General features: G+C 40.4%; 1 protein-coding gene across 6 annotated transcripts in view; it reads right to left on the bottom strand.

Annotated features, from left to right (window-relative positions):
* Positions 1-22497, bottom strand: part of APP (amyloid beta precursor protein) — a 288984-nt gene that overhangs the window by 3898 nt on the left and 262589 nt on the right. For 3 of the 6 annotated variants that reach the window (XM_033232228.1, XM_033232226.1, XM_033232224.1), the window contains 3 exons: positions 16894-16947; positions 13494-13594; positions 7640-7786 (listed from right to left, as the gene is read on the bottom strand). In XM_033232228.1, the coding sequence (XP_033088119.1) occupies positions 7640-7786; positions 13494-13594; positions 16894-16947 (302 nt within the window). The remainder of the gene's footprint in view (positions 1-7639; positions 7787-13493; positions 13595-16893; positions 16948-22497) is intronic. The other 3 variants (XM_033232229.1, XM_033232227.1, XM_033232225.1) reach the window with 1 other exon arrangement.

Below are 22497 nucleotides of genomic sequence, written 5' to 3' on the forward strand. Positions count from 1 at the left end.
CCCTCTGGGAGCAAATCACAGATGTTTTCCTTATCTTCTCCTCTTTCCTTTGATCTGCACTGTTGTCAACAAATGAGGTCACCTGGCTTTAACTGGTAACTGTGTAATTAGCCTCCAACCTGTAAGGTAAAACACTATGGTTAAAGATTAGCACCAATCATGAGAGTTCATTCACCCTGTAAATCTGCGTGCCAGGAGACAGCCTATCTGCAGCAGTATGCCATTCGAACTTGGGCATCATTTCTGCTCCCCGTCATCTCGTAACTGAGATCTCAAAGAATGCCCAGGTTAAAAAAAATTATCTTGCTTAGGAGATTAAGCACAAAGCTGCTATGTTTCTGGTTGTAGAAAAAAGCCCCCATGCTGCTTCACTGTTGGAATACTACGCTTTCCTCTCTTCCAGGAGGCACACCCACCATCACACTCGCTGTCAACAATCATTTGCATGCGTCAGGGGCAGGGGCACACCTGGCAATTTGATAGGTTTATCTCCTCCTCAAACTCCAAAGCCAAACACCTCAGAGTCCCCGGCTAGAGAGGCGAGGCTCCAAGGCTGGGGCACAATCCAGGCCTCTCACTCTCCTGTCTTTTCTTGGCTACTGTTTCGCTCCTCGCTAATCCTATTACCTTTTGCCACTGAGAGGACAGTTACATTTTGCCATTCCTGCCATGGAGCAGCTCGGCCCTCAGACCTCAGACGGCTCAGGAGCTACAGGAGAAGGGATGATCTTGACAAAAGAGCATCCAAGGAGTATGGATTGGATCTTTAATCGCCAAGCCCTTAAAGCCAGATGTGAAAAACTGAGGACTCATGTCTATGGATAAACTTACCGCTAAGGGAAGAGCAGCAGGTAAGGGTAGCCTTCCTCTCCAGCAGGCTCACCAATCTCTTCCTCATTGCTAAGCTACAGCAGTGGCAAGGGCCACCAGGTGAAGGCCAGCCCCACCATGCCCCTGTGCAGACAGGGCCTCTGCATGGATGCAGTATTATTTCTCTTAAAGCAGAGCCAGGGGAGGTTTGAGCCCGTGGTGCTTGCTCTGGAAGGAATAAAACAATGAAGTTGGCTGGGTGCGGTGGCTCATGCCTGTAATCCCAGCACTTTGGGAGGCTGACAGGGGCGGATCACAAGGTCAGGAGATCGAGACCCTCCTGGCTAACACGGTGAAACCCCGTCTCTACTAAAAAAAAAAAAAAAACAAAAAACTAGCCGGGCGTGGTGGCGGGCACCTGTAGTCCCAGCTACTCGGGAGGCTGAGGCAGGAGAATGGTGTAAACCCGGGAGGCGGAGCTTGCAGTAAGCTGAGATCCAGCCACTGTACTCCAGCCTGGGTGACAGAGCAAGACTTTGTCTCAAAAAAAAAAAAAGACAGTGAGGTCAGGGACAGAATTTCCATTTTTCCAACCAGGTAGGAACATCTGTCACTTTCTGGGATGAAGACACACATACCTACAACCACTGAATATTCATTCTCTTCCCAGACTGCCTGGAATACACAGCAGCAGGAACTGATCTGAAGTCTTCATTTGGCTCTCAGTACGCTGCACCTTCCTGAGATCTCCGTCCCTGCACTGCATGGCGGCACGGCTTCAACTGGCTGCTGCCTATGACACACGCTGAAAAGGGCTGAGCCCAAACAGCCTGACCCGCCTTGTCCTAAAATAGCTTTGAGGAGAACTTTTGACACTCTTTGGCTTACCTCCATACCCCCTTACCCTTTTCTCCCTTTCTCCCTGAACCTGATTCATTGGAACCATTTAGTCCTTCACTGTATGCAGAGTAATTTAGAGCTCAGCTATCCGCCTGCAGGGACAACATTCTATTTGGGTGTCCTTAGTTTCCAGGTCTCCTCCTATTGTCCCTAGAGTATTTACATGGAGGTGTGTGAGCTAGGAGGAGAGGCAGGAAACACCACGTTTACATTTTATTACATACAGTAACCAGCAGGATGTGGATTGACAGATGTCCTTTTATACAAGGGACTGAGTCAGGCCAAACGACAAAATCCTGTCATTGAGATGGACCAGACAAGTAAAGGAGGGTGAGGGAACTAAGGCGTACAACATAACAATACTGTGACACATCAAAGGAGCCACAAGTATGTGGAAAAAAAAATAAAAGCAAAGAAAACAGCCAGGAAGTTTTCAAGCTAGTGACTTATCCCTCCTAGTAACCTCCCAGTAATTGCTTGCTACTTAGTTGTGTAGATGCTTGTTTTCCTAATTTTGATGCCATCTCTTTTTAGTTATATATAAAACTAGAAAGCAGTTGACTGTGTTTATTGCCAACATCAAGCAATTCTTCAGGCAGGTTCAGGAACTCCTTTGCTATCCCTTCATCATCTTTTTTTAATTTTTGTTTTTATTTTTAGACAGAGTCTTGCTCTGTCACCCAGGCTGGTGTGCAGTGGCGTGATCTTGGCTCACTACAGCTTCCGTCTCCTGGGTTCAAGCGACTTTCCTGCCTCAGCCTCCTGAGTAGCTGCGACTACAGGTGTGCGCCACCATGCCTGGCTAATTTTTTGTATTTTTATTAGAAACAGGGTCTCACCATGTTGGCCAGGCTGGTCTCGAACTCCTGGCCTCAAGTGATCCACCTGTCTTGGCCTCCCAAAATGCTGGGATTACAGGTGTGAGCCACCGTGCCTGGCCTGTAATCACTTTTGATACTTTCCTTTGATCTTCCAATTTCTCTTCCTGCTGCTCTGTAAGCAGGAAGCCACTCCTAGGTTCTGCACCCACCCTCACTTCTCCTCATCGTGGCTTTCCATTCAACCTGACCACTCTCTCCAACTACTCTACAATGCCGACGTCAGTGTCTCTGTACCCTTGCGGGTCAGTTTCTGGCTGGGAAGAAAGGACCTCTCAGGACATCTTTTTATGAAGTCACTAGTATGACAGCACATTTCTCAGGAAGTCATATGCCATACCTCCATAAAAGCCAAAGAAGGAACTCTCTTCTTATTTAGGTCATTAATGAGATGACCTGGAGGTGGGGCGGGGAGACTTCTGGGGTTCCAGTGATCAGATCCGTGAGAGGAAAACTTTTTCACATCCTATAACAAAGAGAAGCTGTGCCCCCAACTTCTCCTTATTAAAGGTGACATCTCTGGGGAAAGTAGCAGAAAGAGCTACAATATGTATTTTTAAATATCCAGTGTCTATGTATGTGAATGTAGAAAAGTATCGCTTGCACTAAACAGATCCTGGGAACAGTGGGCTTTGCAGGAACGTCCTAAAACAGGAGCCAGGGTGGGTGATTCAGCTAGTGCTGAGATTTCCAGCCACCACAGGGCTATTCTGACATGGAGGGTGCATTTGGGGAGTGGCCATAACAAAGGGCTAGTGCTTCACTGCTTGAAGCACCAATAAGGCACAGTTACCTCCTTGGGAAAGCACGGCCGGCGGCTCACAGAGTGACTCTGGCCTTATGGCTAAGTAAATCAGTAAGTCAATATGTACTGCTTATTTTTTTTTAAAAAAACAAAACTAGCAAGTGTTCATTTCCAAATGCTAACAACTCTACCAATAAAAATACAGTCATGGGTCACATACTGACATTTTAGTCCATGATAGACCAAACATATGATGGTGGTCCCATAAGATTCTAATGTTGTATTTTTTTACTGTACCTTTTCTATCTATCTGTATCTTAACTACAGATACCTGCCAGTGTGTTGCAACTGTCTATGGTATTCAGTGCAGCAACACGCTGCACAGGTGTGGAGCCTAGAGGCAATAGCTTGTAGGTGTGTAGCCCAGGTGCGTAGCAGGCTATACCGTCTGGATTTATGTACATGTACTTTATGATGTTTGCATAGTGATGAAACCGCCCCATAACACATTTCTCAGAACGTTATCTCCAGTGTGAAGTGGTATGTGACTGTTCTAGGCTTGTTTTATTTATACATTTGTTCTCAGGTTTTTTTCCTAGGGTTCCTATCTCTGATCTTCTGCAGGCATTTTTCACTCTAAAAATGAGAAGTTTCCTGGAAACCAATGCTTTCATCATGACTTCTTGCACTGATGGTACATAAGTACAGTGGTATTCTGTCCTGAGTGACTGAGGTGAGTCCAACTGGAAATATTCATGTACTCATTTTTGTTATTATTGAAGTAGGGTTACTGATTAATGAAGGTTAGCCAGAGCTGGAAATAAAGGCATTTCCATGTACTTGAGTGTGAGACGGCCTGTTAAGGTAGGAAGAAGATGTTTCAGAAGCATCACTTCCGTTCCGTGCAGACGCTGGAATGCTGAGAAAAATGGTGCTCTGAAAGCCCACGGTGCTCTCCCACCTGAGAACACGCATAGGCTGGGTTGCAACTCCCTGTGTTCAAGTTCTATCATCCCAGCTAGACTATACGTTTTTCGAGGACAGAAAAGGAGAATGTGGTCTATTTCAACACTGCTGTACAGACACACCATGACACTGGTCAGAGGGCTGCCTTCGGGAAGGACAGCCACAAAGGTCTTGAGAGGAAGAAGGAGATGAGAGGAAATAAAACACAAACGAGGTGGGGCCCTTCATTTAGAAAGGTTTCCAGTTGCTCTCAAGTAGACAGCAAAATGAGTATCTAGAGAAGAGCTGAACAGCCATCTTTCCCGACTTTGCTCCTGCAAGGATACCTTCTGGCTTAAAAATTAATTTCAGAATCTGGGTCAAAATGTCAACTTCTCCTCTGACATTTTAAGTCCAATGAGACACTGCTTGGTAACTGACTAAAAAAAAAAACCATTTTAATTTAGGCAGCTGGAAGAGCACTTAAAGGGCAACTGGTTATCTGGGAGGCAAGAGATACCATTTTCCACTCCCTAAGGCTTGTGCATAGAACTAAAAGGAAGGAATGTTAAAATGATGTGTCAGTGATTCTCAAATCTTACTGCACGTCTCATTCATTTGGGGAAATTTTCAACACTCAGATTCTGAGGCTCCTATTTGGGAATTCTATTTCCCTAGGTCTGAGGTAGGACCTGGTAAGTCTCATGCACAGCCAGGGGAAAGAGCTCCTGGTGGAGGCCTTGCTTTTATGCTCAGCATCACTGTGGCCTGTTACGGCCTAAAATGTGTCCCCCTAAAATTCACATGTTGAAGTCCTAACCTGCCAGTACTTCCACCTGTGACTGTATTTGGAGATAGGGTCAAAGAGGTAATTAGAGTTAAACAAGGTCATCAGGGTGGAACCTAACCCAATATGACTGGTGTCCTTATTGGGACACAGCAGAACACAGAGCAAAGGCCATGTGAAGATACAGGGAGAAGACAGCCATCTGCAAACCAAGGAGAGAGGCCTGGGGAGGAACCAACCTGGCTGATACTTTGATCTTACACTCCAGAAATGTAAGAAGGTAAATTTCTGTTGCTTCATCCACCCAATCTGTGTTACTCTGTTATGGAAGCCCTAGGAAGCCAAGTATTTGGCCTTTGGCATCAAAGACAGGCAACTTCAATGGATAGACCGGCAGTAAAGATAGAACTATATTAAATAAATTAAAAAGGGCTCTTGAAGGCCGGGCACAGTGGCTCATGCCTGTAATCCCAGCACTTTGGGAGGCTGAGGAGGGTGGATCACTTGAGGCCAGGAATTCGAGACCAGCCTGGCCAACACGGCAAAACCCTGTCTCTACTAAAAATACAAAAATTAGCCAGGCATGGTGGTGCGCTCCTGTAATCCCAGTTACTCAGGAGGCTGAGGTAGGAGAATCGCTTGAACCTGGGAGGTAGAGGTTGCAGTGAGCGGAGATCATGCCACTGCACTCCAGCCTGGGTAACAGAGCGACACTCCATCTCAAAAAACAAAGAAACGACAACAAAAAAGAAAACAACAACAACAAAACAATAAAACAAAACAACAGCAAAAAAGAGCTCTTGAATTATTCAAGTATGAAGACATCTTTATTTGCTCAAATATGGAATTAAAATTTTTAAAAAATTCATTAGAGCAGAAATGAAAGAAACTGATACTAATGAGAACATACACTGTTTTGAGGGGCACAAGCTTAGATACTATTACAAAAGGTGCAATGACCAAACACGACAATGGGGTCATTGCTTTTATGTGCTCACACTCTGGTCTATGAGCCAGTCCGTTCCTTTCCACCCTGTTGCCTGCTGTTCTCTTGGTTTCCTTCCTCACACTGCTCATCCACGTCAGTATGAATGGGGAAATGAGGCTCAAACCCAACTTCCATCAGCAGCTTCTGTTGTAGTCTGCAGAGGTTTTAAGTGCTGAGCAAAATGAAATTCTGGCTTCACCACAAATTTCATTTATTTAAACTCTGTCCTCTTCTAATCAAGAATGGTTTAGAGCACAGTTCCTTGGGGACAGTGGAATCTTCAGCTCCCTAGCAACATCTGGACTTTTCTCTGATGGAAAAAGCAATGGGGGCTGGATGTGGTGACTCACACCTGTAATCCCAGCACTTTGGGAGGCCAAGGTGGGTGGATCACCTCAGGTCAGGAGTTCAAGACCAGCCTGACCAATATGGTGAAAACCCATCTCTACTAAAAACATAAAAATTAGCCGGGCATGGTGGCGTGTACCCATAGTCCCAGCTACTCAGGAAGCCGAGACAAAAGAATGGCTTGAACCCGGGAGGCAGAGGTTGCAGTGAACCAAGATCCAGCCTAGGCAATAGAGAGAGACTCTGCCTCAAAAAAAAAGCAGTGGGGAATATGAGGGGAAATATGGACTCTGAGCTTGACCCTGCGTAATTGGAACCCTTCTGTCTTGGCCTCAGTTCCCTCATCTACAAGATGAGAAGATCAATTCGATTGATCATCATCAATGTATCTTTCAGCCCTAAAAATTCCGTAACTCTTAAAATATCACAATAAAATGTCACACAAATTTTTCAGTTTCCCTGTGCATATAAAAGTTATGTTTATACTATATTCTCTGAAAGACAGTTTCCTAAAAAGTTGCATATACTGTGAGATTTTAACACTTTTTCCCCCATCCAAATGACATTTTAAATGCACAAAAATAACATTTGTAAATTTTCTCTCTCTCTCTCTCTTGTTTTTGTATAGCACCTTGAAACTAAGATATTTCAGGTGGAAGTGCAGGGTAATAGGCTGAAGAACTCTCAAATAACAATCATTTATGTTTTGGTGGGCCATTTGGTATAGTGTGATTTCCTGAGAAACTTTAAAGGTAAAAGTCTGCACTGAAAAGTCACATTATTTACTATTACCTGGTTGTATTCAGAGGCCAGACTATTTAAGACATAAGAAATCCAGGAATAAATATGTTTAGCTTTTTTTTGGAAAAAGCAACTTCCTACTTCTGATTTTACTTTTAACTTCTCACACTGATTTTTGTCTTTGAAAAAAAAGTCTAAGAGTAATCATACTTTTTAAAAGTCATGCATTATCATTTGTGTTATTTTGATAACTTCAACACAAATTATAAGTTGAGATAACAACACACAATCTCAATACCTTGATCAGAATATTCACGATAAGTTGCAATGAACGAAAAGCAAAACAAGAAAGAACAGCTGTAACCCAAGCATCATGGAAGCACATTGATTCATTTTTTGAAAGAGATACTTTGATAGTTCTTAGCAAAGAGCTAAGCCTAATTCTCTCATAGTCTTCTTTAATGCCCACTTGCAAACATGCAGTCACGTTTACCCACCTCCACCACACCATGATGAATGGATGTGTACTGTTTCTTCTTCAGCATTACCAAGGTGATGACGATCACTGTTGCTATGACAACACCGCCCACCATGAGACCAATGATTGCACCTTTGTTTGAACCCACATCTTCGGCAAAGAACACCTTGAAAACAAATTAAGAAAAAAAATTTTAATTTCTAAATGCAATTTAATTTACAATTTATAAATGCAATTAGAATAATTTCATTTCTTAAATGCAGGGGACATTTGGATGAGGTTATATGAAAACTTTCAGTATATTCTCTGGCCAACTGGTTGGTCACATATTTGATGCTTACTTCAAAAAAGAAAAGAAATCACATATTCTCCTTACTAAGAATAACAATCATAGTTTACAGAACGATGTACAACATGTGGCTTCCCCAGTTTGAGGAAGTCTACTTCCCCCTCACATGTCAAAACCAAAGTCTGCAGTGACCTGAAACTCTTTGACAGGTGGAACATTTGGTGAGTGGTGGGAAGATGGTGCTTGGATCTATCAAAAGCTGGAAAGGCACAGATCATACTAATGAAAGGAGGTCAGCATTTTCCCAGTCACAGCAGGTTTGAAACTCTGAGCCCTGATGTCTGACTCCAAGTGACTGAGACTTAGGTGTTTTTCAAGCCTGTAGATGTCCTAATTTCCTTGGAGGGACACTTTTAATGCACAGGAATAGGCATTCTGAAGCAAAGGAGTTAAACAATAGAAAAAAAGGTATCTTGTTATCTACTTTTAGCTACAGTAATTCAGCAGAATTCTAATTAACCTTTAGCAGTGTAATGCTTTTTAAAGCATAATGCTATTTCAAAGGGAAGTACAGGCAACACGAATTTTAAGTCACTCATAACTCATATTTTCTTACTATTGTCTCCAGAAACCAAAATCTGAAATGTTGCTTTATTCTTGCTCTTTATTGGATTAAACATAAAAAGAATTTTGCGAACACGGTAAAGAAGAAATAAAATTTTATTTATTGCACTACATTGCTTCATGTTGTTTATAAAAGCAAGTCATTATTTTTCAACTTTATCAACTTGAATGAAATTATAGAAGCACACCACAATGTTTATCATCTTGTTATATAAGGAGTTGATCTTATGCCAGATGAAGTAAAACTATAGCTAAACATTATCATGTTTGCTCTGCAACTTAATGAAAACACAGGCATACCTAGCTTTATTGCACAGTAGTGCTTACAGATAGTATTTTTTTTAAAAAAGAAAACAAACAAATTAAAGGTTTGTGGTAACCCTGCACCAAACAAGTCTATTGGTGCCATTTTTCCAACAGTGAACACAGGTTCACTTCATGTCTGTGTCACATTTTGGTAATTATTTAAATATTCAAACATTAAAAATTATTATATCTGTTTAGTGATCTGTGTGATCAGTGGCCTTTGATGTTACTATTTTAATTGTTTTGCAGTGTCATGAAACATGCCCATAAAGACAGCAAACTAAATCAATAAATGTTGCGTGTGTTCTGACTGCCTGCCCCCCCAAACTGGCCACTCTGCCCCTCAAATCCCAGGATCCCTATTCTCTGAGAGACAACAATATTGAAACGGGGCCAGTAAATAACCCTACAATGATCTCTAAGTGTTCAAGTGAAAGGAAGAGTCACACGTCTCTCACTTTAAAGCAAAAGCTAGAAATAATTAAGCTTAGTGAGCAAGGCATGTTGAAAGCCAAGATCCTTGTGCCAGTTAGCTAAGTTGTGAATGCAAAGAAAAGCTCTTGAAGGAAATTAAAAGTGCTACTCCAGTGAGCACACAAATGATAAGAAAGCAAAACAGCCTTATTGCTGGTAGGAGAAAAGTTTTAGTTGTCTGGATGGAAGATCGAACCAGCCGCTACATTCTCTTAGGCCAAACCCTAATCAAGAACAAGGCCTCCAACTCTCTTCAATTCTGTGAAGGATGAGAGAGGTGAAGAAGCTGCAGAAGAAAAAAAAGTTGGGAGAGGTTGATTTCACGAGGTTTAAGGGAAGAAGCCGTCTCCATAACACAAAAGTGCAAGGTGAAGCAGCAAGTACTGATGTAGAAGCTGCAGTAAGTTATCCAGAAGATCTAGATAAGACTCCTGATGAAGGTGGCTACACTAAATAACAGATTTTCAGCGGAGATGAAACAGACTTATTTGGAAGAAGATGCCATCTAGGACTTTCATCACTAGAGAGAAGTCCTGCCTTCAAAGCGTCAAAGGACAAGCTGACTCTCTTGTTAGGGGATAATGCAGCTGGTGACTTTAAGTTTTTGAAGCCAAGACTGATTTACTATTGTAAAAATCCTAGGGTGCTTAAGAATTATTCTAAATCTACTCTGCCCATGCTCTATAAATGGAACAACAAAAATGGGATGACAGCACATCTCTTAACAGCACGGTTTACTGAATATTTTAAACCCGCTGTTTGAGACCTACTGCTCAGAAAATATTCATTTCAAAATATTACTGCTCACTGACAAAACACCTGGTCACCTAAGAGCTCTGAAGGACAGGTATAAGGAGATTACTGTTGTTTTCATGCCTGCTAACACCACATTCATTCTGCAGCCCATGGATCAACTTTCAAGTCTTATTATTTCAGCCTCTTATTATTTCAAAATATACTTCAAATGTATTTTGTAGGGCTATTAAAACTGCCATAGATAGTGATTCCTCTAATGGATCTGGGCAAAGTAAACTGCAAACCTTCTAAAAAGGATTCACCATTCCAGATGCTATTAAGAACATCTGTGATTCATAGGAGGAGGTCAAAACATCAACAATAACAGGAGTTTGGAAGAAGATGATTCCAGCTCTCATGGGTGACTTTGAGGGGTTCAAGACTTCGGTAAAGGATGTCACTGCAGATGTGGTGGAAATAACAAGAGAACTAGAATTAGAAGTGGAGCCTAAAGACATGACTGAACTGCTGCCATCTCATGATCAAACTTGAATGGATGAGGAGTTACTTCTTAGGGATGAGCAAAGAAAGTGGTTTCTTGCAATGCAATCTACTCTTGGTGAAGATGCTGGGAACACTGTTGAAATGACAACAAAGGATGTAGGATATCACATAAACTCAGTTGATGAAGAACAGTGGCTAGATTTGCGAAACTGACTCCAATTTTGAAATCTGTTCTACTGTGGGCAAAACGCTATCAAACAGCATCACATGCTACAGAGAAATCTTTCATGGAAGGAAGAGTCAATCGACGCAGCCAACTTAATAAGAAACTGTCACAGCCACCACAAACCTCAGCAACCACCACCTGGATTAGCCAGCAGCAGTGAACATCAAGACAAGAGTCTCCATGAGCAAAAAGATCAGGACTTGCTGAAGACTCAGATGATCATTAGCATTTTTTAGTAATAAAATATTCTACGAATAAAAGTAATTAAAGTAGGTACATGGCTTTTTTTTTTAAGACACAATGCTATTGCACACGTAACAGACTATAGTATAGCGTAAATATAAACTTTTTTTTTTTTTTTTGAGATGGAGTCTCACTCTTGTTGCCCAGGCTGTAGTGCTGTCTCGGCTCACTGCAACCTCTGCCTCCCGGGATGAAGAGATTCTCCTCCCTCAGCCTCCCGAGTAGCTGGAATTACAGGCGCATGCCACCACATGTAGCTAATTTCTGTATTTTTAGTAGAGATGGCATTTCACCATGTTGGCCAGGATGGTCTCGATCTCCTGACCTTGTGATCCACCCACCTTGGCCTCCCAAAGTGCTGGGATTACAGGCATGAGCCACCACGCCTGGCCAACATAACTTTTATATGCACTGGGAAGCCAAAAAATTTGTGTGACATTTTATTGCAAAATGTGTTTTACTGTGGTGTTCTGAAATTTCCAAGGTATGCCTCTACCTCCCTAAAAAAACCTTTCAATATAGCCTCAAGGTAGTCAAATGACTGATTTTTCTAAGCTAAAACTAACATACTAGCAATCTGGAAGGCAATATAAAATACAGCACATGAAGCAACTTCTAAAAGTGTTTTACTCATGGTTTCTAACAAAATGAGAAATTGCTCATAATTATTCCCTTTACTAAACAAATATGCTAGCTCAACATTTTTATGAAAAGCAAATCATTAATTAGCTAATATACTAGTGTGAGGTAATAGGAATAAATGAAAGTCTGGACATATTCCTGTGCCTTTAAGGAAATTCTGTAATTTTGTGATATTCATTGCACTAATTATAGTACATTATCTTATCAACTAGTTCAGTAGAGGGAGCTGATTCTCCTAATTGCTGCCGCTGCCATTAGTCACTGTCGCTTTACAGGCGTTAGTGTCATTGCAGAGATGGGCTTATATGACACATGCCCCAGCGAATGCAAATTTTCTGTACATGAATCTTCAGCTTTCTGCTCTACCAACGCTCAACTCTTTAGCGGTTCCCCGGTTTTTATTAACATCTTCAGCAACAGCCTCATCAAGAGAAACCCTGATTTTAAAACAATTGATACTAGATTATCTTGCCAATGAAAACCATGCTTCAAAAAGCTAAATGTCTTAGTGTAAAAACAGAACGATGGGAGTTAAGAATGCAAATCCAAATCCCAAGTCAGTTTTTTATTTGCTACAATTACTTAGAGTCAAGTGAGGCATAAATAATAATTTGAAGGTGTTTCTTTTCGAGATTAATACTAGGATTTATCAACTTTATTATGAATATTGAAAAGAAATTTTCTGCTTGAGAAAAGCTAACACACACACACAAACAAAAGAAGTGCCTGAGATAACGTCAAGTATTATTGCTATGGAAATTTTATTACCATTTTTCTGTCCACCACTGAATGTGATAAAATTATCTTCTTTATTAATTTAACCCCTTACTGCACCTACTGATAAGATGGAACCCTAACATAATCCACTATTTGATTTATCTGGATTTCTAAGCTTTTGGTAAAGGATTTCATATAACTACTAGAGCTGACCACAAAAGAGATGTGGCTTTTTGATTTACTCCAATTCTAACATTAGGGGGGAAAAGTGATTTCATCTGAACAGGATGCTGCTGTCTTCTTTGCACAAACCTTTTGATGAATAACACTATCAGGAACATCACGGGGTCCTGCTCACCCCACGATCTGATTCTTGCAAGAGAAGTTAAATCATGGGAGGTAGGGGAGGGAATGAAAAGAAAGAGCTGGGGGAGAGATGAATGAGCAAAGGAAGACAGTTCCAGATGTGAACTTAGCTATCAAGCAGCGTATGCACGTGTTTGACTCTGATCCTTAAGTAAACCTATTGTAAACCTATTTTCCCAGAAAACACAGTGGAAGTTAAAGTGGCTGCTATATTGAAATTAATTCCACTTTAAGTCCCGAGTCCTGCATGAACTTAGCTGCCTTGTAGTCCGAAAGAACTACACACAGAGCCTCTTTATTTTCTTTTTTTGAGACAGTCTCGCTCTGTTGCCCAGGCATGATCTCCGCTCTCTGCAACCTCCACTTCCCAGGTTTAAGCAATTCTCCTGCCTCAGCCTCCCGAGCAGCTGGGACTACAGGCACGTGCCACCACACCCAGATAATTTTTGTTTTTGTAGTTTTAGTAGAGGCGGGGTTTCACCATGTTGGCCAGGCTGTTCTCCAATTCCTGCCCTTGTGATCCACCCGCCTCAGCCTCCCAAAGTGCTGGGATTACAGGCGTGAGCTACTGCGCCCAGCCTAGCCTATTTATTTTCTTCACGTTTTCATGGTAATCCTACAGGCAAGCATTGTATTTTTGTTTTTATCTTTTCCTTAATTTGGTTTCTATCACAGGATGAACCAGAGTTAATAGGTCATTTGGCAAGACAAACAGAGTAGTGGAAAGAGGTAAATTATTTTACATACCAATTTTTGATGATGAACTTCATAACCTGAGTCATGTCGGAATTCTGCATCCATCTTCACTTCAGATATCTCCTCTGTCTTGATATTTGTCAACCCAGAACCTGTATTTTATCACAACAAAAGTATGCAGGACAACCAATTAGTTTTACTCATAAATAATAACATTGTAAGACAAAGCCTACCCAAAACTTCTTTCTAGGCCTGAAGTAAGAGGAAAATTGATTAATGACTTTCTTCAAGAAAAATGATACCCTATATTTAAATCCTTAATTACTACCTATTTTAAACAAAAAGAAATGAAAAGGTAAGGGAAACCTGAACGTAAGCCTTCTGCTGCCTTTAATTACATGCTATAATTTTTGAAAATGGGGGAAATGCAGAAGTGAAATGCTGGTTGAGAGGTTGGCAAGGATTTGTTCCTGGAATATGTTGGCTTGGCTTAGGGGCTCATTGTTTAGCCTATTATGTGTCTTTTTCCATGGGCACTCATTACTTCAGAAATAACAATAAAAGGCTTTAAAAATGAGCATTAATTACCTGGTGGAACAAAACTGCTACTTTAGGGCTTTGTTCCAATTACAAATAAATTATGTTCATGTATCTATGCAGTGAAGTGTTGTAAAAATTATATAATTTTAGCCAAGTGTTCTAGTTATAGACACAGATTGTAATTGGTTCGTCTGCTGAATAAAGAGCTACAGTACATAATTTTTAAAATGCTTCTTAACGACTAACAGAATTCATAACCTACAAACTCTTCTCTATAAATTGCTATATGATTCTTAATACTAATTGTTCTGACGAATTTCATTATTCAAATAATAATTTGAGGCTTAAAACAAAACGCAAAGTCATTTAAAAACCAAAAACATAAGTACAAAATATAAACGTCAGTGTCCATGCTACAACATTTAATTATCAAACATCAGAATTTTAGGATGAAAAGGGCTTTTGACGTCATCTCTATGGTGTTCCCACCCAGGGGCAGACTGTCAGTTCCTGTTTGAACACAGAGGAATGTACCAATTTCTCTCCACTTTTTGACAGATTTGCCTGCCAAAATGGCCTTATTTACATGAAACCAGAATCAGTTTCCCTGTAACTTCCATCCTTGAAGTCTGATTCAACACAGAGCAAGCTTAATTCTCCCTTCCACAGTAAAACCTTGAACAGGCATCACATCCCTAAGGACAGGCATGTTCCTGCTGGTTCTTGTCTTACTTGGGCTACACATTCCCAATTCCTTTGGCTCCCAGGGGAATTTATTTCTTGCTCTTGGCCTAATCACTCTTTCAATCTTGTCTATGAGATGCTTGGAAACTTGTCACACATCTTGCTGACACTGAAAAGCACAATGTCCACAGCATATGATGTGCCAGTCTAACAGCACAGCCCATACAAGAAGGTAAGGATAATCTGACAAAACCTAGGAAATCCATGCTGGTTGTGACATCGCCCCATTTCCTCATCCAAGTGTTCAAAAAGCTTCCACTTGATAACCTATTTGAAGAGAGATCCATAATCAATGTCAATCTATACCTGGCTTGTAGACTGTGAAGTTACCTTCTCTCCTTTTTGCTCTTCAGAACTTCATTTTCCTATCCCTATCTTCCCAGCTTTCCACAAAGACCACAGGCAATGGTTCTATTTCACCTTCAAGTTCTCTTAGCCTGCAATTGGTCTGGGTCATAAGAACTTGGACTTGGGTAGCCAGATGTCAGAGCAAGACTCCTTCTCAAAAAAACAAAAACCCAAAAACAATTTTTTTTTTTTGAAAAGAAAAAAACATTGACTGGTAGTGTCACCTCTTCCTGGATATTTCAATAGTAATATACAGGCTCTGCTGGCCCAATGGAGAAATTTGATAAAATTGAATGAGTCAAATGAGCACTTTCTAAGTTAGGTTTTATGCTTGTAGATGAAAAGCAAGTCTTTTAAAGTGAGAAGCACCATGAAAAAAGTCCCAAGGCAAATGACCGACCTGAGCTGGCTGCGGTTGCAATTAGAACTGAACTGACCCTCAGCCCCCAAGGTCTTACAAGTTGGCTGAGCAGAACAGGAATGTCAACTCCTGGCTCCTTGAGATTCTCTTACATGACACTGACAATAAGGAGGACATCAGAAGAACTGAAACTGTCTCTGACTCACTATAATTTAAATTCCCCTTAAAAGCCTACAGACAGAAATTCATAACATCAACGAGACCAGCTGTCAAGACGCCTCACGCTACTGTCTCTGCTGCCATTGTTAATCACAGCATAAAGGCATGAAGACGCCACAAGGCAGACTCTGAGTCTTCACGAGTGACTGTGCTTGGAGGAGGCAGTCATGGCTTGAGCCTGTGGTCGAAGTGTGAGGGACAGCGTGGGTCTCCTTCTGGCTCTGCTGCTGACTGTATCTGAACCAGGCAGCAAAGGTTGACCTCTGCGTATTAATATCTTCAAAGAAGGTTAATTCCCTGTTCTTTGACTATTGCCTGGGGACATTATGAGGATAAAGAAGAAAATAAATACGGGAAAGTATGTGTTATTTAGGATTCAAATCTCTCTGGAATATACAGATTTGTCAATTCAATGACTTTCTTCCTCTTTTTGATTCACTGAAAGCGCTGGCTACTATCAGTTGGGTGAGGTTGTTCATGGAGTAGACACCAGGCACGTATGCTGTGCTCTGACATTATTCATAAAAGAAAAATGTGTTTCTTCTTAATGCTTGTGAAACTATAAAAAAAATAAGTGTCTATTTCAGTGTTAATGGGATTTTTAAGTAATATAAAAAAAAAGGGCTTATGTGCAAAATTATGCATCTGCATCTGTTGTGTTACTTTAGCCACTCATTGAGAATAAGTACATACAACCCACAAAAGAGAAGATATATTTCTGGCTCTGGAGAGAAACCAATTCTGGTATTTTCAGGAAATCATGTCTACTTCAGAAACTGATTGAAGTTTGAACCCAGTTTAGTTAGAAAGTGACCCATCTGGACACCAAACAAGAAAGGAGAGATGTTCACACTGGTATCCAAGTCATCACCTGACAGTCTACATCTGTCTGGGCTTCTGTTTTTAAGGACAGGAGCTATATAATCTTCTCTGTTTTTTGTTTGTTTGTTTTAAAGAAAAAAGAAAAGAAAAAAAAAAAAAAAACCCAAATTTGGAAGGGCTCTCTTTGAGGTTTCAAAAGGAAAGCTCAGAAACAAAAAACAAATCACTTCACTCGGAATTTGGGAAATGAAGAGTGAGGAAAAGTCAAGGGGAATTTTTTCAAGTCTGGTTTCTAAGGTCACTTCAGATTCTACCCTACAGTAAGCAGTAAGAGGCTTAACATGCAGAAAGGAGACAACGTCTGCTCGAGCTCAGGCACAAGAATGCGGAGAGGCAGAAGTCAAGCGGTGCCAATACCTGGTCGAGTGGTCAGTCCTCGGTCGGCAGCAGGGCGGGCATCAACAGGCTCCACTGGGCACAGGAAGCAAGAGACACAGAAAGCAAACAAGACAAATCGAGATGGTAAGTCGTGGCTCCCGAACATAGTCGAGCAGGGAAAAAAAGCATATGCAATACACAATTACAAAAAAGGAGCAGCCAGGAAAGAACCACAGTGAGTTAATCCCGAGCATCGAGGACCAGGAGGGGCACCACTTTAAATGGTTGATCGCTACTGATGTGCCAGTCTTGCTCCTTAGTTTTCTAATAAAAGCCCTCACCAGGATATGCAGCAACACCAAAGAAGAGGGGTGGGGAGGGTGGATTTTCCTCTGAGCTAGTTTAGAGATAGTTTCTTGGCTTTTGATTAGAAATAAAATATTCCCAGCCTAGCAGAAAACCTTAAAGATACTTCCTTTTACAACTGCCCAATCTTGTCTTACTTTACAGTTAATTAACTACAAAAGGACTGTTAAATTTCCAGGGAAGTGCAAATATGAATTTATCAGGAGAGCAAAGTATTAGCACGGAATCTGCCATTTAGTGAGTGAATCAAATTTGTCCTTAGTATGAGGGCAGAAGAGGGAAACCAGTCTTTCTTTCTCTTTTTCAAAAAGGCTGGTTTCCATTTGACAGATGACATACAGCTGAAACGTGCGAAATTATTTCATTTTCTATTTGCCATTGTTCACAATTTTTCCTTTGTATGTGTTCTGGGTCTGACCCAAAGAAAGCAGTGTGGACAGTACGATATTCCTCACCACCACCTGACCTTTCCAAAGCACTTCTGATGCTCAGAAAATACTTTCTTGTTTACACTGGTGTTTGAAGAAACAAGGAATGGGGACAAAGGCGAAGTTTTTAGGCTTAATAAATGGTCATAGGGTAAATGAAGCCATGGGGCGGAGGCACAGGGGGAAGCCCCTTTGGTAAGCTGACAAGTGTAAAGGGAGGAAGGTAAGACAAGGCGAGCACAGGTGCTGAGGGAGACACGGTGTGCTCGATGAGATGGCTTCTAACGATTTCAGTAAAACCACCCAGCTCACTGATGCAGACACGCCAGGCATTCAAAGGTGGGATTCTCAGTCCAAATCAGTTTTGGATGACACATGTTAATAGAAACAGTGAGGGAGGAAAAAGTGGCAGTAAGCCAAGTCTCCAAAATATGAGAAAATATTTCGGGGAGCACTAGGACATTTGGATGAAATAAAAGAGTAAGGTGGTTTGGTCCTTTCTCATGTAGAGACCGGCAGCATGGTGGAGCCAAAAGGAGGGTGAGGCTTCTGATTCCAGGTCTGGGCCCAACATTGACAACATCTGTGACCTTGGGCAAGTGCCCACTTCTGTGGCTGTTTCTCCATATGGAAATGGAAATGTTAACATCTGCATCTTCTAATTATGGTGAGGAACAAATAACCTTTAAAGCCTGTTTCAGACACCACCAAATACTACAGAACTGCACTGATTACATATCCTATGATTAAATATTCCATAGTAACTACTGATGCGAGAATGACTATTCTCTAGTTTTCCACTAGTGCATTTAGAGGAAGACATACTTCACTTTCTTCTGCAACTCCCAAATACATTTTGACAATGAAGTTTGGTTGTTTATACTTCATGTTTTTTCTTATCTGCAACAACCTGTAATGAGTAACTGTTATTACTCCTTGTAAAATGCAGTTAGTTGAAAGGTCATTGTACTTTTTGAGAATTTCCTGATGACGAGGAACCTAAATGGTGCTTCAACTGCAGTTAAGCACACACCAAAACACATGCACGAGGGCAAATACGTACCTTGAAGTGGTGGCAAGCGCATACATCAATAGTTACATTATTAGAAAATGTATATGCAACTCAGGGGTAAGTAAGTGAAGTGGACCTGTGGTTTAAATGCAGGCTGAGGAGCTGGTGGTCCCAGGGCCCACTGCTAATGTCACCACTTAGTTTCTCTGTGATCTGGGGCCAATCACATTCTTTCTGAACTTCAGTTGTGTCACAAAGTAAATGGTTTTTCCAGGGTTCAAATGCGTATACTCATGCGAAAGAAACTTACAAATGATATAGCTCTATACGTTTCTCTGCCTCTCCTCGCTCTTTTTCTTTTTTTAAAATAGGCATGTATTATTTAAAAACAGTAATAAAACCTTTCCTATTTTTTAGGAAGATTAAACAAAACTGGTTTCAGTGACATAAACCTTAATCTGCTTTAAAAGATTGAAGCTGATTTAGTATAAATTAATGCTAAAAAAATAAGTAGTGCAGGGAGCAGACATTAAAATACAGTTCTTTTTTAAAAGGCAATTATGGTATCATTGCCAAAAAAAAAAATACACACCAACAAAACAAAGTAGTGTATTTCCCAATCCATAGCAAATACTTTCCAGTTTTTCCAATGGACCTTTACTTAACCGGAAAATAACTTCTTCAATAAAGTGTTAAAAACATTTTACATTGGCCGTTTAGCAATTTAAAAACAAGAAATAGATGATCTTATCTTTAACTTTTAAAAGAGTTAAAATAAAATGTAAGCAGAAATGAGGTATTCTTTTGATCTCAGTAGCTTTGAATCGAATCCTCTGCTGTAAGAGGAGAGAAACAGAATGGTCAGACCTCTGGGATTCTTGAGTTTGCTACTTCTGGTGTTCTTTGTAATAAACCTAAACTATTAACAGTGCTGCCTTGTACAGACTCTCTACCAGGTCAAAGGTAATGAGGAATCAGCAGTACACCAGTTTTACATACAGATAAGAGGCCTGACAAGAACTGGTTTGCAAGTTTAATGAAATACTTACTTAATCTAAATTTCAGCATTTAAATTGGCTTCCTCACTGCCTCTATAAAGCTAGTTAAAAATACACTAGAAGGCAGCTTCACACTTTGCAAATACACCCATACAGTCTTATAAGTCCTGCTGTGTCTCTTTAAAAATATTGCAGTATTTTATCTCATATTATATCTAGGTATTATTTTCAAAGAGGCAGACTGTTGGCCACAAAGGCTTCCTGGCGGTTACCGCATGCTATGCCACTCTTTGTGGCTGCCCTTCTCAGGCAGTCAGGAAAAAGCAGAACAAACACATATGTCATTAACGCTAATGCTCCCAGCCAGATCATTTCACGATTTGTGAGCACAATTCTGTAACAACAGCTTCACTGCAGCCTAGCCATTCATTTAGGTTTTGTGAATGTGAAAACCAAAGAATAAAAATTTCTTAAGGCAAATTGCAGCTGTTTAAGAGTATATCATACTGGAAAACTCTGATATGCTTATTTTTTTTCAATGTAAATTTAAAAAATGGGCATCAGACCCTCCTCTGGATTTCCTTGATTGTTTTTGAGAAAAACAACACATTTTTGGCAAGCATTTAAAACTATGATAATGAGGACTGCATGAAGAACAAAAGGAAATCCTTTGAGAATTTTATATTTTCAGTAGTCGTGTGTGTGCGCGCGCACACATGTCTGTAAAAAGAAAGACGAACAAGTTTCTGGGGAGAGGTGGGAGACGGTGTGAGAAGAGAGATGGCTTTAGGACTGTATCTCATTATATGGCTTATTATATTCATTATTTTAAGGATACACTGTTCAGGCCATCTCGAGACAGGCTGATAAAGTCTCTCTAATAAGATCCTGGCTCCATCAAAAAAAAAGAAAAAAAAGAAAAAAAAAAGCTACCACTGACATTTAGTATGTTCCAGGAATTTTGATGAGTTATTTTATGCCTTCTTATTTAATGCTTATACTATACCTCTGAGTTAGGAATTATTATCAATCTTATTTTACAGATGAGGAAGCAGCCAGAGAGGCTAAGTAACTTGCTCATAAGCGCACAGCAGAGCTGGAATTTAAACTCAGGTCTGTACCATTCAGGAGTTCACGAGTGTGGAGTAGTATTTAATATCCTATGAGATGACGGCCATCAATTTTATTTAAAAATTGTTGGAGAGGCTTTTCAAATTGTTTGCTATAATCAATATATATCAGTGTTGGGACTGATAACGAAGAGTACCCCAACTCAAGACTCTTGACACTGCAAGTCCTATTGCCTCCCAATATTGTTATACCAGATTTTACTGTTCAAACGGAATCCTTATTTCACAAGAGTATCAGCTCTTTTCATGTGGCCTCAGCAGTGTAATAGCTGCATGTTTGTCAAGTATCCAGAGGTACTTAATCAAGCTCTTTGCTGAAATGGACATCTTGGCAGTACCCAAGGGTTTCAGTGTATGTGTGTGTGTACATTCACACGTGTGCACGCAGACTGTCTCCTAGGGCTGATGCTACATGGTACGCTGTTAGTGAAAGAGTAAATTTAGTGTGCCTTCAATTTAGAAAATGAGATTGGACATTTTTCACTAAAAATTCTCGTTAGAGACGGAATGAAAAGGACTTTCAATGATCAAAATGTATCTACCTGTAAAGAAACAACACAATCGGCACTCTATTAATAATACATTTAATAGGGTAGTTGTCCAGGTCTTTGATAATGAACTGTCCCTAAATTTGTTTTCTTCTATGTGATTAAGAATTGCTTTCATAAATGGTAAAGTTGTAATTATTTGTACATCGTCAGTAACATGCTGTTTGTATCTGCTATTACTATAAGGTGCCCTTTTTTGAATTCAGGAAACAAATTTGGGGTGATGACTCACATCGTGAAAACAGTCTACATATTTTCTGCAATGGTTCTTAAAAAAAAACTTGTCCAGTGCACTTAAGGTCTAATATTATATTTAGATTTAGTCTGAGGAGTGTACTAATTGCATGTTATAAGGTATATTATATATATATTTTTACTTTTTAAAAATTATGTATGTATGTATGTATGTATTTATTTATTTACTTTTTGAGACAGAGTCTTGCTCTGTCGCCCAGGCTGGACTGCAGTGGGCGCGATCTCAGCTCACTGTAAGCTCCGCCTCCTGGGTTCACGCCATTCTCCTGCCTCAGCCTCCCGACTAGTTGGGACTACAGGCGCCGTCACCACGCCTGGCTAATTTTTTTTTTTGTATTTTTAGTAGAGATGGGGTTTCACCATGTTAGCCAGGATGGTCTCGATTTCCCGACCTTGTGGTCCACCCGCCTTAGCCTCCCAAAGTGCTGGGATTACAGGCATGAGCCACCACGCCCGGCCTATAAGGTGTATTATAAATATGAAATCTCCATCAACATTTGCTACCTTAATAAAGAAAATCAGGTAAAATGCTGTGTTCTTAAAAAACATGTTATTTGTATCTAGAAATCAAGGTGTTTGTGTGTAATTTTATACTTCTGAACATGAAGAAAAAAGAGAAAAGAAGCTGAAAGATGCTCTCGCTTGAACAGATATTTCTAAGAAATCCCTGTGAAAAAGGATGCCATCTACTGCTCAAATTTGTTGATAGAGAAGAATCTTACTTCTTTGAGATACCAAAGGAAAAAACATTTAGAGCAATGTGCTCCTTAATTTTGGCAGCTGCCTTGAATTTAATTTTCTAAACACAAATTAAGTCTTAAGCAAAATTAAATTTTATTTATATGTAGTTCTCTTTGCCTTTAGCATTTAATTCAATCTGAAATTTCATGTACAAGTAAGTAGCCA

Source organism: Trachypithecus francoisi, unplaced genomic scaffold (genome assembly GCF_009764315.1).
Source record: "Trachypithecus francoisi isolate TF-2019V2 unplaced genomic scaffold, Tfra_2.0 Lachesis_group14, whole genome shotgun sequence".
Classification (NCBI taxonomy): domain Eukaryota; kingdom Metazoa; phylum Chordata; class Mammalia; order Primates; family Cercopithecidae; genus Trachypithecus; species Trachypithecus francoisi.